Source organism: Ictalurus furcatus, chromosome 9, assembly GCF_023375685.1.
Source record: "Ictalurus furcatus strain D&B chromosome 9, Billie_1.0, whole genome shotgun sequence".
Lineage (NCBI taxonomy): Eukaryota > Metazoa > Chordata > Actinopteri > Siluriformes > Ictaluridae > Ictalurus > Ictalurus furcatus.
Genome location: NC_071263.1, coordinates 16,353,256 through 16,371,292, shown reverse-complemented (window position 1 = coordinate 16,371,292; position 18,037 = coordinate 16,353,256). Strand labels below are relative to the sequence as shown.

Sequence of the window (18,037 nt, the reverse complement as noted above, 5' to 3'; positions counted from 1 at the left end):
TGGACACGGTCCTAAGTCAGCCTAATGATATAGGGCTTTACAGAGCTTCCTCTCGACTAGTCATCCAGACAACACACTGGCCAGGCGGTCTTATAAATATGTGCTTTTGCACATAGCTAACGTTTACACATCAGAAAGATGTTCATCTGGACACACTGCAGGAGCAGACAGCTCTGATCCCTACAGCTCACCCAGCAACTGCTGTTGTTACCAGGGAACTAAATCCAAAGTAGCACACACCCTCATGTGACACGAGCAAAGCTTACGACTGTGTCTACACGAGAGTTTTCTGTGGAAATCACACCATGCGGCTAGATGCTGATTACACAACGTGACTTTGAAGTGAGAATTTTGCACAAAAAAATTAATTTACAATTTGATCGTGCCCTCACTCCAAATGTTATTAATCTGCCAAGATGGCACCTGGGGGGGAGGGGGGGGGCGGTTAAATTATTTAATGACATGGTTTGTGGAAAGTGTGTGATGCTACTTTTTCAGGGAAATCATATCTGTGCCAAACAGGAAGGGATGAGAAACTAAAAATATCACATTAGGCAAGTTTTTAAAAAAAAAAAAAAAAAAAAAAAAAATTTAAAAAAAAAAAAAAAGAAAAGAGGGGGAAGAAAAAAAGAGTAAAAACTCAGTGGTTATATTTCCCAGTCAGCAAAAAGCTCCAGAAACATGAGCTCTGTGTCTTCAGGCCACTGTTGAACCCAGAAAAAAAAAAGTTCAGTGAAATTAAATTAATATATTTAATGCTTTAAAAGGACGCTTGTAGGACATGCCAGTATCTGCTACGATGTTATGGCCATGACTGCTTCTTATATCGTGTCATACATATGCATTTCCTTTCAAAAAAAACTAACAGCAAAGTAGCTTTAAATTAGTTTTACTTTTGAACTTTGGTATATTTTGGCCCCATTTTGAACGCTGGACATTTTCACAAGGTATCCCATTTAATTTCAGAAAGTTGTGGATCGTTTGTCTGTCTGCAGCCAGTAAAACTGAAAGATCATGTCTGATGTATTAGTTTTGACATTTTCATGCAGTATGATAGAGTACAAGTTCATTAACCAGCATCGGGACACAGTATTTAAAATGTTATAAACTATATTATCATATTGCTACACATCTAATAACAGAATAAATCACATTCATTACTATTATATTTGAAAGTGGGCTGTTCCATAAAAAGAAAAAAGAAAGAAATATAGGAACCTGGAGCAAGGACAAAAGACACAGATGGGTTGTGTTTATCTCTTATCTCTCCTTCCTTAATATGATAAATAGTGAGAGCTTGTTTGGAATATCTACAACCACAAGCAAGGTCATAACTGACAAATTTCTGATTTACTGTTCGTTTTCTATTTCATCTTACCTAGTCTAATGTCATCAAAGGGCAGTGAAGAAGACAAGGAAGTGATCAGAGACATAAAAAATATTGTTAACTTAAAATTGTTTTTAAAAAGCATAACTGTATTGTGGGAAAGCATTATTCAGTACAAACTGATCTCTGTAAGTTAGTCATTTAAAAAATTTGCAATCTTTTATATTCAAATAGTAAAACTGAATTTTATTCCTTAGTCTTGCTATAGGCAGTCCCTCCAGGATTTTACAGTCACAGAAATGAACACAAAATCAAGCAAACGCCATAAACTTCAGGGGAGCTTGCAATTTTACAAAATTACCGCAGATTATCGTCAAGACACGTCATGTGATGTCATCACAACGCGCATTCAGCCAAAGCCCTTTTCGATTTGCATGCTTCGAACATGAGTACAGCTAAAAGGTCTCTTTTACCAACAAACACCACTGCAAAAGACATGGCAAAACAATTTAGCGTAATTGCAATTTCACCAATTCAAGTAGTATCCACAAAAAAAAAAAAGAAAAAAAAATTATTACAATCACAAATTTTTCACACACACACACACAAAAAGGCGCAACAAAATCAAGTGAAATCCTGTGCAGACAGTATAGGTCTGGTTGGTGTCTCTGAGAAAACCAGATTGAGTATTGTGGTTCTAGTGTGTCACGGTCATTAGTCACTCAGGATCCTGGCCAGTTCATTCATGTTCAAAACCATTACAGTACATCGTAATGCCCCAACCTTTAACGCTCTTTCACACCAAGTCTATGGCCCAGACTTTGTGTTGCAACATAATCTCTTTATGAGCATTTAAGCATGTGGCTTATTCATTTGTCTTTCAGTCTATGTTTAACTAGGCGAGTCTGGACACAACTCTGGTTGTGTGTTCTTGTCCATCCCAACAGTAAATACCGAGAAAAGCAAAAACTGGCCAAGCAGCGCTGAGCACATAGGCTTTGCACAGCTCTTATTTATACACCCATCTATTTATATAAGTTCTACTGATTCGGAGAACATGATTAAGAACTTAATTCTGCAGGCTGACGAGATATTTTCTAAGCAAACCCTTGCTTATGGAACCAAATGCAAAGTAGAGGCAAACGACCTCTACTGATGCCACTGAGCAGACAAAAATAAACGGCTGATGTAAGTCGTGTTAATAAGATCAAATCAAATCACTAGTCCAGGACTGCACCATCACTGTACAGCGGAGCATGAGTGTGTGACGTCTGCCAGTCAGCATGTTGAAGCCGGCTCAGTGGGCAGCAGGAAGGTCTCAGTATGTCTCACAGTACTCATCACAGCATCGTCTCTTGTCACTATTCGCTAAACTGCTGCCATGCACACTCGGAGACTTTAATACTCCAAATGATCCACCTCCAGAACCAACAAATAAGAAAGAATGGGGGCTTCTTCCTGATTCAAGACTGAGAACAGGGTTAACTTTTCTCAGTCCATTACCATGGCACTGGTTGCATTTACATACAACCCAATAATCTGTAAAATAATCCACCTGATTATTAATAGCGCAATTGGGGGGGGGGGGATGTTCAATCAGAATAGAGCAAACCAATTGATGCAGATCTGAATGAAATTTCCATTCGATTGAAGGAGGTTGGTAATATTTTTGATAATCCATTAAATAGAAGAATAATACAGGGTGTCCCAAAAGGCTCCATGTGTAGAGGAAATGAAGACTTTTTAGCAAAATGTCATCCAACCTTTTTCATACTTTGTTTACATTATTTTATTTTCAGATAGTCTTTAAGAATGCCTTTGACAAAAGAAGAAATGTACTGAAATCATTATCATGGCTTAATCGGGAAGCTGTAGCACAGTAGCGATGGACTTTAACGGGAAACATCACACGACACCTGACAAGTCTCTGAGGTCCAAGTCCAAATCAAGTCTCTGAGGTGGAGTCCAAGTCAAGTCTCAAGTCAAGTCTCTGAGGTGGAGTCCAAGTCAAGTCTCAAGTCAAGTCTCTGAGGTGGAGTCCAAGTCAAGTCTCAAGTCAAGTCTCTGAGGTGGAGTCCAAGTCAAGTCTCAAGTCAAGTCTCTGAGGTGGAGTCCAAGTCAAGTCTCAAGTCCCTGAGGTGGAGTCCAAGTCAAGTCTCAAATCTCTGAGGTAGAGTGCAAGTCAAGTCTCAAATCTCTGAGGTGGAGTGCAAGTCAAGTCTCAAATCTCTGATGTGGAGTGCAAGTCAAGTCTTTGTTGTATTTTTAGCAATAATTCTTTCAGGTAGTTATTACAATTATCAGTGTATGGGGCTAAATCAATCACGAAACATTAAAACTGATTACTTCTACAGAATTTCTTGTTCATTATACACAATCAAAAAACTAATACTTTCAAACTATTAATAATGGTCACTCGGAACTCGATTTTTAAGTCATTTTTATTGGAAATTCAGTTTGAAGCAATCTTACAGCATGACTAGCTTGATGACTCTCCCTTCAAAGTGCCCTTCGGAGGGAGATTTACACCATTTGGAACTCAGAGACTCTTACCACGAGAAAAAAAACGTGCTGTGTATAGTTGAAGCCAAAGTTGGGAGAGACGACACCGTATGTGTTTATAAAGAAATGGCAATCATGAGGATGATTTGTAAATAAAAAGTTACATTTTGCTAAAAAGTGTACGGAGAATTTCAAGACACTGTGTAGACATGTAAACAAGCGTCTGATTACTTTCACTTTATAAATCTATGGCTCTGTTCTGCACACGTGTCTTTGGATCCCAAGGTGCTCCCGGTGCAATAAAACGTGTTTAAGTATACATGTGACATTACTTGGCCTGGATTACATGTACCGTGTGCATTAATGAGGACTGTCTACAGAGTGTCCAGTTCAGAATACATATAAACAGTCTGTCAGGAATCTGCAATCTGACTGGATTAGCTCAGATTGGTGAAGATCTTTGCAGGTATACATAACCACTGATAAACTGCAGTTGAAGCTGTCAGCTGAGGGACAGAGGCTTGGGCAGAGGTCAGATTTCTGCCGTGATAATCATTAACTGATGAGCGCACCATTCAACTTCTACTAAAGCAGTATTTCTAGCAGAGCAAAGCAGATCAGAGTCTCTTCATTTCAGTCCATTAATACACCATATTAGCCCGTTTTGGATTAGACCCTGCGTCTGGGTTTTAAATAAACTCTTTTGTGTGTGGGTCTAACAGACTTGTGAGACAAGTTGTGTTATTTTTCTTCTCCTGTTGAAACACTACACTTCTGCCGGAGTGTCTCTTATCACCTGAAAGCTTGCTCCGGAAAGTTCTAGGCCATATACTGTACACCGCCATTGCTTTTGGATAGCAGCTTTCCTGCGAAAATATTGACTAGTAAACATAGCAAGGGTTGTTGCAATGACGTTTCCAAACAAATGAAGACTGGTAACACGAGACAACAGGAATTCAGTGACAGACTTCACATAAAGCTATTAGCATTAGGACTTAATGAATTCAGTAATTAATTAACACAAAAACTCGCCACATTGCTGCTGTCTGTAAACAGTATTGTGTTCAACGGCAGCTACATCTCTTAAGACTTTTGTAGCAAACTTGTAATCATATCTGGAGCATGCTTGGACTTTAATCCACCATCATTTGGATTTCAAAAGCTCTCACAAAATCAGGACAGAAACTGCAGGTAAGAGAAAAGCTAGCTAGGGGGAAAAAAACCTGACACTTTTCTGTTTTTCAAAAATAAACTTTCTAGTAGCTGGTACGAGTTACGCTAGCAGACACTAGTAGGCTCATTAAATACTTCTCATATCCGGTTATTTTCTTCAAGTGTTGTCATTTATGTTCCATTTAAGTTGCACCAAGTAGTAAACTTATGCAGAAAAAGATTTGTACTGCGCCAGGTGAGGTAAGCTAGTTCATTTAGCTAGCATTGGAAGAGCACAGAGGTCTGAATGAAGATGGTTTAGTTTGTCATTGCAAACTTTCCTTCACGTCAAAAAGCAATGGATCTAGACGAGCAGCTACATATACACAGTTATTCAGCTACATTAGCTAACTGAGTAGTTTCACCGTCTTCAGGCCATCAGCAGGACCTTACTGCTGAACAGATCCGGCTAGCTCACTTAGCTAATATATTGTATTTTACTAAAGCGTAGTTATGGAGTCCGGGTTGCCGCTTGCTAGCTGATGTTTACTGACATCCGCAAGTGTACTCTTCGTGTGAATCAGAAAATTAGCGGTCACTGGCAGCTGTAACTCGCGAAAGAAACGAAACGCCCCAGCTAGCTTAATGCACCCAGTTCTATTACACGGATAAGTTAGCTTCCCAAATAATGGCCACACACTCGCGTTTGTTTTAGCCAAACCAAGTACTCTACACGGATAAGAGCTACCGAGCGGCCAGGACTCAACAAGTCGACCTGTGTGTGTGATTAGCTAACACTTCCGCTGGCTAAACAGCTCGCTAGTTGGCTAATCACATCATCATCATCATCATCATCATCATTCTTTCCATACAGGCGGCGAGTTTGGCCAGTCCGGACCAAGTCCACTTACCTGTTCAGCAAAATTAGCAGAGTTCGGCCTATCCGTAATCACGATTGGGGGGGGGGGGGGGGGGTTGGGCGAAATCACACCGGATATATGAGTTCCAAATATATACGCGTCGGTTTATAAAATTTAACGTCCGTCAGTGGAAAGTAATCCTACACCGCCGTTTCACCTGCTTGTCTCGGTACACTGCCGCTGGTAGCCCGGTTCAACCAAACCTCGCCCTTCCTTAGCAACGCCCCGCCCTCATCTACATACCGGACACTGCATAACACCACGCCCTATTACCTAGTCCCGCCCATAAGATGTAGCCTGAAAAGAGTCAGCCCCGCCTCCATCCACATACCCGCCACGGTCAGCCCCGCCTCCATCCGCATACCCGCCAAAGTCAGCCCCGCCTTCATCTAAATACCGGCCCACATTTTAACGCCCCGCCCCTTAATCGGCATCCCGGCTCATAGTAAATAGTAACTCATCCTGGCCTGAGATTTAAAAAAAAAAAAAAAAGCTGATCGGTGAAAATATGTTGCAATTTTTATTTGGGTTTACTAAAGAGATCTGGAACATCACTAATTTATTTGTAAATAAATTACTTTTACTAGCAAACTATTAAATACATAGGTATGAGGAGCTAAATACTAAACCCCTTTCTGCTCCAAATTTGGTGTTTTTATGTAAAACCTTGCATTTTTATTAAATTATGTGCTTTATTTGTGTATCCATCCATCCATCTTCTATACCGCTTAACGCTATACCGCTTTTTCAGGGTCACAGGGAACCTGGAGCCTATCCCAGGGAGCATCAGGCACAAGGCAGGGTACACCCTGGACAGGGTGCCAATCCATCACAGGGCACGATCACATACCCTTCACACACCCATTCATACACTACGGACACTTTGGACATGCCAATCAGCCTACCATGCATGTCTTTGGACCGGGGGAGGAAACCGGAGTACCGAGAGGAAACCCCCGCCGCACGGGGAGAACATGCAAACTCCACACACACAGGGCCACGGTGGGAATTGAACCCCCAACCCTGGAGGTGTGAGGCAAACGTGCAGATTTATTTCTTTTTGTATGTTAGTTTGTATTTGTAGCTTTTTACTGGTGATGATTTGTTTATTATTTAACTATTTATTTATTTTACAATGTTGTCTGTATGTATATGATATCCCCATTTTGTTGATCTGGGATGTGGAACTTGGACTCCTTAAACATGTTATCCAGGCATGTTATCACAGACTGGAGCTTTGTGGTGTCAGCACAGGCTTCTGAAATCCGACTATCATACACTGATAGTCTTGCCCTATTACAAAACAAAATCAGTCAAAATCTCTGAAGCACTTGAAAATGTTGAGAATGCATTACATTTAAGCAGATTGTTCCACTCAACAGTGGAACAGGGGTGGACACATTACACATGGCCTCTGAAACACTTTAAAAGTAAACTGGCCATAGAAAATAATCAGCTGTTCTTTATAGCTTAGGGTGTTTTCACATATAGTTCATTTTAAACGAAACATACTCAGTCCTGTTAAAGTGGACCTAATAGGGAACTAACTAGTCCTCTTTCTGTAAATTATAGCATTGATCAGATCTCAGACTACCAGTTGTTCATGCCACAACTCCTTTACCACAATTTAATAACGAATATATGTAACACTGAATAGTGTCATTCAAAATGGTTGTTTTACATGATGCTATATTTTGTCAGAAATGCTAAGATTTGATTGAATACCAGAGCAGATAAAACAGATTTGAAGTGAAATACCAGAAGCATTTTTGATGCTGAACCTTCAAAATTAACCCATGCTTCCTGCCCTAGAGCTACTGATTGTTTAGCTCATGAGTGGTTGGCGGTAGACAAAATACTTGCATACACTACATATATTACAAAAATACTGTATACTAAGAGTATTATACAGTAACTATTGTTTCTGTTACTGACACAATACTATTATTACTGCTGACTAACAACTTTGGAGTACAGTATAGTCGCTAGTGCTACAGTGACCCCACCAAAAGCCATATGGGTTGTTTTTCTGTTAGGTGAAGGAAAACTCGCACAATGTATCTACAGCAACTCTCAAGTTTTTATCTATAAATCAAAATGTGAAGTGGAATGAGACCACTATGTTTCATAATGCACAAATCAAGTGGACCACAAAACGAACTGTAAACAAACCGTACTCAGACCACCTCTGAAGGTCTGAGTTCATTTGCTGTGTTCCACATATGCACAAAAAATGTGTGTGCGGAGTTTGCATGTTCTCCCCGTGCTGCAGGGGTTTCCTCCCCCAGTCCAAAGACATGCATGGTAGGCTGACTGGCATGTTCAAAGTGTCTGTAGTGTATGAATAGGTGTGTGAATGTGTATGTGTATGTGCCCTGCGATGGATTGGCATCCTGTCCAGGGTGTACCCCGCCTTGTGCCCGATGCTTCCTGGGATAGGCTTTCCCCGTGACCCTGAAAAGAATTAAGCAGTATAGAAGATGGATGTAGTACTTCTAGGTAGTCACTGAAGTCCAGCTGCAGTCAGCTGTTCTAGTCCTGCTGATGTTTATCTCTCACTCCATCTTTCTCCATCTTTTAGCTTTCTCACTGTCTCCCTGTTAGCTTATTTCTGTCAAGGGTCCAGCGTTGGACAAGCTGTGATCAATCAGACTGCATCAAGTTTTATGGTCCCTACTGGAAAACACCTGCATATTGCTTTGGAGAGAGATAGTAGCATTCCAAATTTAGCATCATGTCTTGTATTTGAGAGCCAGACACACACCCAAACAGCCTGAGGTCTATTTGATCCATAGGTCACAACGACCTCTGAGGTGACCTTTAAATACCAATGTGTCAACAGCCAGCTGTGACAAAGTGCCAGGATCATGGGACAAGTTTTTTTATTATTATTATTATTTATTTATTTATTTAAAATAACAGTGGTAGATGTTTATTGGACATATTGCAAAATTATGTGAGAAGAGATGGACTATGGGGGTTATGAAGATTAGAATAAGTGGGAAAATTCAAGGTATACCAGAGTTAAGCAGACATACCATCAGTTTTCCACATTTGGAAAATATAATGCAATGTAAATAGCGGAGCACTTTAAGACACCACTGAGGTTTACAAACCTATCCATTTCTTGACTGTGTGAACGCCGTTTCGACACACCATGCTGAATTGTTTCTCATCAAGTTTTAAATGAAATCTGAATCTGTTGATGTGACTTTGATGTTGGAGCACAGACCCAATTAAATCAATCTTCTATTTTTGGTGATAGCTTTCCACCCAGTGGCCAAATACCAAACTGCACTAAGCAAATTCGGCAAAATGCAAACTTAAATCATTATACAAGCTACAAATAACTTAATAATAAATAAAACAATGACTTCTTGTTATATCTAGGGTAACATAGTTATTAAAATTGTAAAAAGTCCAGTTTTACCCGTCAGCTTTTCCTGAAGGAAATATATTACTAGAACTATTATAATTATGATCACAAATCACTACTACTACTACCACTACTACTACTAATAATGATAACAATGTTTGTTGAATCTTTACAGTATGAATACAGATGAATTCTCTGGGCTATAGACTTTATTTTTCAACTTACAAGAATGCTCATTTTGTTCATGATTGCAAAAAAAAAAGTTTAAATATTTACAAAAATGTCAAACAAATGTAAACAAAAACAGGGTCTTTGGATATGACATCACAAATGTCTTTTTGCGGTGCTTCACAGTACCATGCACAATTGTAACTCATTATAAGGATTTGCAAGTTACCTAACATTAAACTAAATGAAGTTGTTAGCCCAGATTTATACATATCTTTACTTTACTTTCAAATTCTGCTACATTCACATGTCCAATCTCAAACAAAGTTTCAGCTCTGCAGAGGTTACTTTCCATGTTACTTTCTGCAATTCAGAGATCAGGTATCCAAACTCGGTATCCAGTCTAAACAATGTTTACACTGACCATGGCTCAAAGATCACAATGCATCAGGGCTGCACCTGCTGGACCAGGCAAGCTCGGTGAAGCTTGTTTTTCAAAACTGCTGTAAGTACAGATCTCATATTAAAACTTGTCTGATACCTAGGAAAAAAAAAGATCCAAAGATGACTTTTTAAAGTATGTACATTTGATGCATTGTATTTTATCCATTTATCTAAGGCTTCACTGATCAGAATGGATAAATATTTAATAATGCTGCTTCAAGAGAAACACTGACCTTAATAATAAGCTTTAGCAAATGATCTACATGAGGGAATGATATTATACTGGTAGGGGTTCAGTGGCTGTTCTCAAAGGCAGTAAAAGGCATAAACATACATAACTAGTCTTTCTCTTTGAGTCCATAAGCAATCAACAGGGGAAAAAAAAACGAAATGTTACAACCTTGTCATGTAAGCCATGGATAATCCCATTATGTTGTAAACCTTGACCAGGTCCAAATATGACTGAATAGAAGTAGCTTTCAAAGATAAAACTCTTTATATTTGACTTTGTTTTTAACGCTGGTCTGTCATTTACGATCAGAGGTATAAGGACAGAAGAGGATGTAAAGGTTGCTAAAGTGGTTTTTGGACATGGCCCTGGTTTACTTGTCTCAAAGCAGCACAGTCAAATTAAAACATCGTGCAGACATTCCTCTTGGCCCTAAAGCAAGCAAGATTCTGCGACCCTTCTAAACTCCTTCCCTCTCGCTCTCCTTCACCCCGCCGTCTCGAAGTCAGGTGACCAGCTGAGGCTCCCAGGATTGGCTGGCCATCTGGGGGCGGCACTGTGCGATAACTGGCGGGCCTGCTGGGGGCTGGCTGTCCAAACACAATCCGCTGACCAAGTGCTGCAGTGCCGGACCTCTCGGCTTCCATCTCTGTTAGACAGAAATATATAATAAATCTCCCCAGTTGTAACTCAAATTGGTTAGACAGTCATGAAATAATACAGAGATTAATGTCAATGCACAAAGCTGGAAAATGTTGCAGTCTACATAATAGAAAATGACATCATACATTCAATGCAATTTACAATTTTATAACCATCCTGTTACGGCAATAAAATCTGAGTATGAGTGAGTGTTTAATGTGTTGTTTCACCCAAGTAGAACCTATAAATGCTGTAATATCCTGCGCATACAAGAGTGTGTGAGCCTGTGTGTGTGTTTCTTGGCAGCTGTGTGAAGCAGCAGGTTTTTGTTAAGCCGAGTAATGAACTCTGTAGAGACACACACAAACAAAACAAAACAAAACAAAAAAAAAAAAAAGAGTTCTGCAATCTGCTGATTGCGCTGAGGATTCTGTGAAAAATGATTGCCTAAAATGGTAAGAACACTTTTAATTACTAATGACAGTGGCTTTCAATTCCTCTTGGATCTGCTGCTCAGTTACTCAGTTCATATTGACAGACCTTTGGTTCTGTTAGTTTTACTGTAAGCATGACTGAAGCAAGAAAAACACAGAACACTGTTTTCAATTCTATGTATACAAAGTAAGGGATGGTTAAAAAAATGAAATCAAAGCATGATATGCTTTGGCATTTAAAACTGTAAATTCTCTTAGGTGCAGTTATATAAGAAAACCTGACTGGTTGTTTTTCCACAGTTATTCTGCAGAGTTTGAAGATCTCCCCCCCCTTTTTTTCCTGAAACACTAATTCAGATGCATAACATTCACACGTATTTACTATCTCTAAGACTTTTGCACTGCATTGTAGATGTGTGGATACATACAAATAAAGAATGGTGAAGTGGATATTTTAATGAATTCATATTTGTATGGTGGTGCTACGCATGAGACAGATAATCCATATTTATGGATAAACATATCCATTTAATAATTTACAAAGAAAGTAAAAAAAAGACACAAAACAGGGTGTGTTTTGTGCCTTTAATTCTTTGTTTTCAGAAACAAATTAGTAGAGGAACATCATTATTAGGATACAATGACATTGTTTGTACCTTGTGGGGAAAAAATGTACTAGTACAGTGCATTTGTTTACGATACACTTTCTATAAGTGTCCTCTAAAAACCATCACAAGCAAAGCAAATTAATTATGTCTGTTTTTTGTAATTTTTTTGTCTTTTTTCAGACACCCTCTCTCAACAACAACAACAACAATATCTCTCAGTCTCAAAAACAAAGCATAATTCTTGCTTTCATAAAGCAAGTTTTAAATAAGGCTCAAGTCTTAGCAGTTTGCACTTGCCACATTTCGACTCTGTGAAAGTCCTAGTGAAAAGTAATCACTCATAGATCCATAGTAGAAGTCAGGTCAGACAGAGAGAAAGAGAGAGAGAGAAAGAGAGAGCAAGTGAGAGAGAGCAAGAGAGAGAGAGAGCGAGAGAAAGAGAGCACGAGAGAGAGAGAGAGAGAGAGAGAGAGAGAGAGAGAGCGTGAGCAAGAGCGAAAGAGAGAGCGAGAGAGAAAGAGAAAGAGAGAGCGAGAGAGAAAGAGAGCACGAGAGAGAGAGAGAGAGAGAGAGAGAGAGAGCGTGAGCAAGAGCGAAAGAGAGAGCGAGAGAGAAAGAGAGAAAGAGAGAGCGAGAGAAAGAGAGAGCGAGAGAGAAAGAGTGAGCGAGAGAGCGAGAGAGAGAGCGCGCATGAGAGAGAGAGCGCGCGAGAGAGAGAAAGAGAGAATAAGCGAGAGAGAAAGAGAGAGAGATCAGACAATGAGCTGAGGAGTGATGAATGAGGTTTCATTAGTTTAGTTGAGAATTATAACCATGGAGAAAGTCAGGAGCTAATGATGTGAAACTGAATGATGATCCATGCACAAAGTGGAGTTATTGCCTTTTCTTCAATAAGGGAACCAATAATTTAACTGTTGAACATGATTTGGAAACATACAGGAGGACAGATGCCTTTGAATCTGCCACTGATTCCCATAACAGTACAAATGAAGAAAGGGATATTATTTATCTGTGAGGCAGCACTGTAAGATTCTTATTGATAACGTGTGTTTAAAAGACTTTAATTAAAACTTTTGTACAAGATATTTTAAAATAGCAGATTATTTTGTAAAAGCAAATATTCTTCAGAACATTCAGTGCATCTTCAATCTTTACTTCAGCGGGTGTGGTAACCTAGGGTTTCAGCCATGTGATATTTCTGTTTAGGTCACCATATTTGCTGCAGGATTTCTGGCTTCACTGCACAACATGCAGATAACTGAAGGTGAAAGATGTTGAAATGCTGCTCTCCTGGAACCTTCACACACAACATTCTCTAGAAATCATAAATAATGGAATGAAAAACAAAAACATCCAGTGAGTGGTATAAACTCCTTGCTGATAAGAGAGGTCAGGAGAGAACAGCCAGACTGGTCTAACAGGAAGGCTATGGTAACTCAAATAACCACTCTTTACAACTATAGTGAGCAGAAAAACATCTCAGAATGCACTACATGTCTAATCTTGAAGCAGATGGGATACAACAGCAGAAAACTACATCAGGCAAGATGAGGAATCCGACGCTACCGTGGGCACAAGTTCACTGAAACTGGACAGTTCGATTTAAAATATCGCCTTTTCCTAATGTTCAACTGTATTGTATCAAGACACCACTATATTGTATCATAACTATAGACATCATACACATCCTGCACCCTGTCTCATAGCCTGTTCCAAACTATAAATCCTAACGAAGCCCTAGACTCTGTTTTTTTTATCAACACACCCCTGATCAGTGACTACGTTTACATGGACATTAGTAATCTAATTATTGACCTTACTCTGAGTAAGACAATATTGTGATTAAGGTGTTTACATGAGTCGCTTTTAGAATACTCCTTTCATGTACCTGTTTTACATGTCATAGAACATAATTAGATTAACGGCACACGTCATTACGTCACCGCGCCACACCGGTGACATACAGTATGTATCAACATATAGTTTGTCTTCGTTATGGTACCGTTTACAGTTTTGGGTGTTTTTATTTAATTTTTTACGAACGCTTTAAGTGCAGTTAATTATTTGTCATGCTATACGTGCTAATAGACAACTGCTTGAAGCCATGGGCTGCGTCCCAAACCACATACTTACCGTCTATATAGTAGCCGAGATGCATGTATTTTTCCCCACTACAGGCCTATAGTAGGCAAGTACGCGGTTTGGGACGCAGCCGTGCTCTCTTGTTCGCCGTAAAATGTTGAGCACTGCCGTGTGTGATCGTGTCCTGTCACAAAATGCGGTGAAAACTCTCACATGGCGTTAATAATGTGATTAAGGTGTTTACATGTCTGTAATACACGTTGATAATGCGACTAAAACAGGAATACTCCACACGTCTTAATTCGATTAGTGCTTACTTCGAGCATGACCTTAATCAGATTAAGATAATTAAAAATTGCTGTTTACATGGTAGTTTCTTAATCAAAGTATCGTCTTAATCGGGTTAATTGTGGATTATTGTTGTCCATGTAAACGCACCGAGTGATAGCCTCTGAGCACAAGATCACAAATTAAAAGCCATAGATAGGAACACACAAATTCTCACACATGGTCTATGATTAGCTCCAAATGTAATGACATAAATCATGCTTGGATCAGCTGCAGGTCCAGTTGGGTTGGAAAGAGAACATAACCCTCTATGATTGATTGTCAAAAGTTGCAAGAGAAATGCTGGAATTAATCGTTACTGATTTGCAACATGAGACACTAAGTTAACATGACATCAATATTTAGATATTTAGCTTTACATCCTTTTTTACATGCTTTCAACTGAATAGAAAGAATGCTTAGGTTACAAAACTGTGCAGTTCATTATGCTTTAAATATTTACACCAAACACTGAGGAACTGGGAGTGAAAATGTCCCCAGACAGGAAATGCAATGACAATACAAACTATTATTTCTTTCAAGGATGTCCAGTTGCTTAGCAACACAGACCACCTTTCTGTGAAAAAAGTTCTACTTTTTTGCTAAAGCTTCTACTACTGATGTGTTCACGCCAAAACTAACTAAATGATAGAAACATAAACTACACTGATGTATCTGCGATATGTTCTTATATAATAGTGGAACATCTGGCTACAAATGAATAATCATAAAAAAAAAAAACAGTCAAACTGACACTCTTAAAAAATTCTCAACCCAAGAGCGCTATCCAAAAACTAATAACTAAAATATATTTTGCATTTTTATTCACAGCTGCACAATTAGTAATACATGTGCATGCATTTTTGACTGCATTAGGGTACTTTTTCCATCACTTATCATGGCAGGGCCCCTGATGTGGTTACCTGTCTGGACTCTTTAGGGCTGCAGGGCTCCAGTCTGACCTTTGACCCCGAGGAGAATGCTGTGATAGTCAAGCACAGGTCATGTTGGCGGATCTGAGGCTCAACCAGCATCCATTTCTGAACAAAAACAAGAAAGAGAAGATGTGAAAAAACGGTGTCTTTTCACATACCTTATAACTGGTGCCACAAAGTTGGAAGCAGACAATTGTCTAAAATGTCTATGTATGCTGTAGCATTACATTTTCCCTTCACTGGAACTAAGAAGCCCAAACATGTTCCAGCATGACAATGCCCACGTACACAAAGCATGGTCCATGAAGACATTGTCTGTCAAAGTGGGAGTGGCCTGACCTCATTAATGCTCTTACGGATTAAAAGGCAAATCCCCACAGCCATTCTCCAAAATCTAAAGGAAAGCCTTCCCAGAAGAGTGGAGGTTATTGTAACAGCAAAGGAGGGAGTAAACCTATAATGGGATGCTGAAAAAGCCCATAAGGGTGTAATGGTCAGGCGTCCACAAACTTTTGGCTACATAGTGTAGCTCAGTCAAGAGGACTTTATTTGAAAAGTTTCACTTGGTAACAATTAGAAACATTATTCTGAGATAATAAGGGCAGCAAGAAGTGGTGTATATAGTTGGGGTAAAAATGAGGCAGGCCTTTATGACCTGGCAATTAAAAAACAATTATGAATATTCACAAATATACATGGCATGCTTATATTTCTGTTGTCACAAAAAGGTGTTTATAGAACAAAAATTCATATTAATTGAGATGACATATACATGTTGGTAAAACTTCTTTTTGTAAACTTTTTAAACAGGCTCATTGTACCTTGGATTGTTACATTGTTGCAGGATAAACCCACATTTCATTTTCAACTTCTATTTTTATTATAGAAGAGAATTGTAAAATAGAAATGATAAATTGTAACACAGATCCATGCCTGTATTTTCCCCCATAGAAACAAGGGGGGATGCAAACATTTGCACTGATCTGTACATAAATGTGACAAATACATGACACACATATATCTATGTATAAACATATGTAGATTGTCTTGCTAATCTATGTAAATTAAAATATAAATATATGTTCTATAAAAGCAAAAGCTGCAAAAGTTTTCCGTGCACACACACACACACACATACACACACACACACACACACACACACACACACACACACACACACACACACACACACACACACACACGCACACACGCACACACACACACACACACGCACACATACACACTCACACCCTCACCTGTGAGGCAGGTATACTTGAGCCACTCTTGCACTCAGCCAGACCCAGACTGTCTCTGTTGTAGCTCTCTAAGCAGAATCCACCCTGTTTCAGCAGACTATATACACCCTTCTGCTCTGGAATCCTGACAAACACAATATGATATAACCTTAAGAGAACTGCACCTTTTCTCACATTTATCTACTAAGCTACTAAATACAACTGGAATATCAGCCTTTAATGGGCTGTACAGGTATTTGAGACTGACTTGAGCTCAGGATACACATTCTCCAGATACCAGCGGAAAGAGTTACAGTTCAGCTTCCTTCTCAGATCCAGTCGGTCAGCAATACTACAAAAAAATGTGGAAAATGGCAAGAGTTAAATCGGATTATTTCATTTCAAACTAGAACAATGCATACACACTAAACAGCCGTGACTAATTGTGTTTTTTGTTTGAAAAACAAAAAATAAAGATGCCTGACCTCCCAAAAGCCTTTCCCTGAGCAGAAGGTCTTGCAGCATAATAATACTGCTTATAGTCATCCATCCACACTTCTGCAGCTCGCCTTGTATTCCTAACACACACGAACATGTGCAAGCATTTAACACTTAAAGCAAGTTCCCTGTATCTAGTATCACTGTAAATAGGATTAAGAGATGGTACTCACTTGATATAAGTGAGAGCATTGCCTTCTGGGAAATCATAAGGGTGGCGTTTCCTGAAAACGTGGCCAACGCGACTGCAGGGTAAAATTTCCAAACTGCCTCCACACATCCATACCCGGAATGACAGCTCTATATAAGAGCCAAAGAGAGAGAGGAAAGGTGATGAAATGAGCTGAGGAATCAGGGATTTAGAGGTAAAAATGTGGGTAAATCCTACAAGTACTGTGGTGTGACCATGAAAAGATGGACAAGAAGATACGTAAACCAAAGTACGTACAGTATTTCCACCCTCTTAACAACATCTACAGTATAATATCAATACGCCATAAGTAGTGTTCATATATGGCAGTGAGACAAAGCTCCCAGCAGTCATTCTTTTGTTTTTGCTAGTAGAGAGAAGGTGATTTACAGTCATAGGGAGTAAAGCAACTTTTTGGCAATGCGCAGTGGTTGGGGTTGGGCAACGTGATAAAGTTCAACAGAGTATAATTCTAAGCAAAATCCATACATGGAAATGTGGCAACTGTTACTGTATTACTGTTACAGTAAAAATAAAATGGAGGAATGTGGCTGTGGGGAGAACAAAAGAGAGAACAGAGAGTAGTCAGGATGGGCAGAAATTATTATTTTTTTAAAACTACTGATGAAAAAGCAGCATAAAAATGAACCACATATGGAGATTAGTTTAGTTGAACATGAAACGTGTTTTGCACTAGAGACTAAACTACAGCTTATACTATTTCTGCTCTCTTAGTCAGTAGAAAATGCTTTCTGCAATAAAAACTGATTTAGATTTGATTTCTTTACCTTTCTAATGTTCCTGATCAATTGTGATTTGATCAACCTACCAATACCGAAATCCCAAAACTATCACGTTTAATTTGTAGATGTGACTGACTATATTTTGTTACTTGGTTATTGATAATGAGCAGTTATACCTATTCTTGACGTTTTTCAAAAATTTGTGTTCGATATAAGTGCTGGTTT

General features: G+C 39.1%; 2 protein-coding genes across 3 annotated transcripts in view; both read right to left on the bottom strand.

The window, feature by feature from the left end:
- numb (NUMB endocytic adaptor protein) overlaps positions 1 to 6,901 on the bottom strand; it is a 57,330-nt gene extending 50,429 nt beyond the window's left edge. The window contains exon 1 of one of the 2 annotated variants that reach the window (XM_053632247.1): positions 5,893 to 6,901. The gene's annotated coding sequence lies outside the window, so the exon portion shown is untranslated. The remainder of the gene's footprint in view (positions 1 to 5,892) is intronic. The other variant, XM_053632248.1, reaches the window with a different exon arrangement.
- A 2,218-nt stretch (positions 6,902 to 9,119) lies between these two features.
- The window catches only part of galnt16 (UDP-N-acetyl-alpha-D-galactosamine:polypeptide N-acetylgalactosaminyltransferase 16), a 34,065-nt gene continuing 25,147 nt past the window's right edge, over positions 9,120 to 18,037 (bottom strand). Inside the window, exons 10-15 of the mRNA XM_053633102.1 lie at positions 17,053 to 17,179; positions 16,867 to 16,959; positions 16,650 to 16,733; positions 16,403 to 16,526; positions 15,135 to 15,251; positions 9,120 to 10,767 (exon numbers count right to left, since the gene is read on the bottom strand). Of these exons, the coding sequence (XP_053489077.1) occupies positions 10,624 to 10,767; positions 15,135 to 15,251; positions 16,403 to 16,526; positions 16,650 to 16,733; positions 16,867 to 16,959; positions 17,053 to 17,179 (689 nt within the window). The 3' untranslated portion in view covers positions 9,120 to 10,623. The remainder of the gene's footprint in view (positions 10,768 to 15,134; positions 15,252 to 16,402; positions 16,527 to 16,649; positions 16,734 to 16,866; positions 16,960 to 17,052; positions 17,180 to 18,037) is intronic.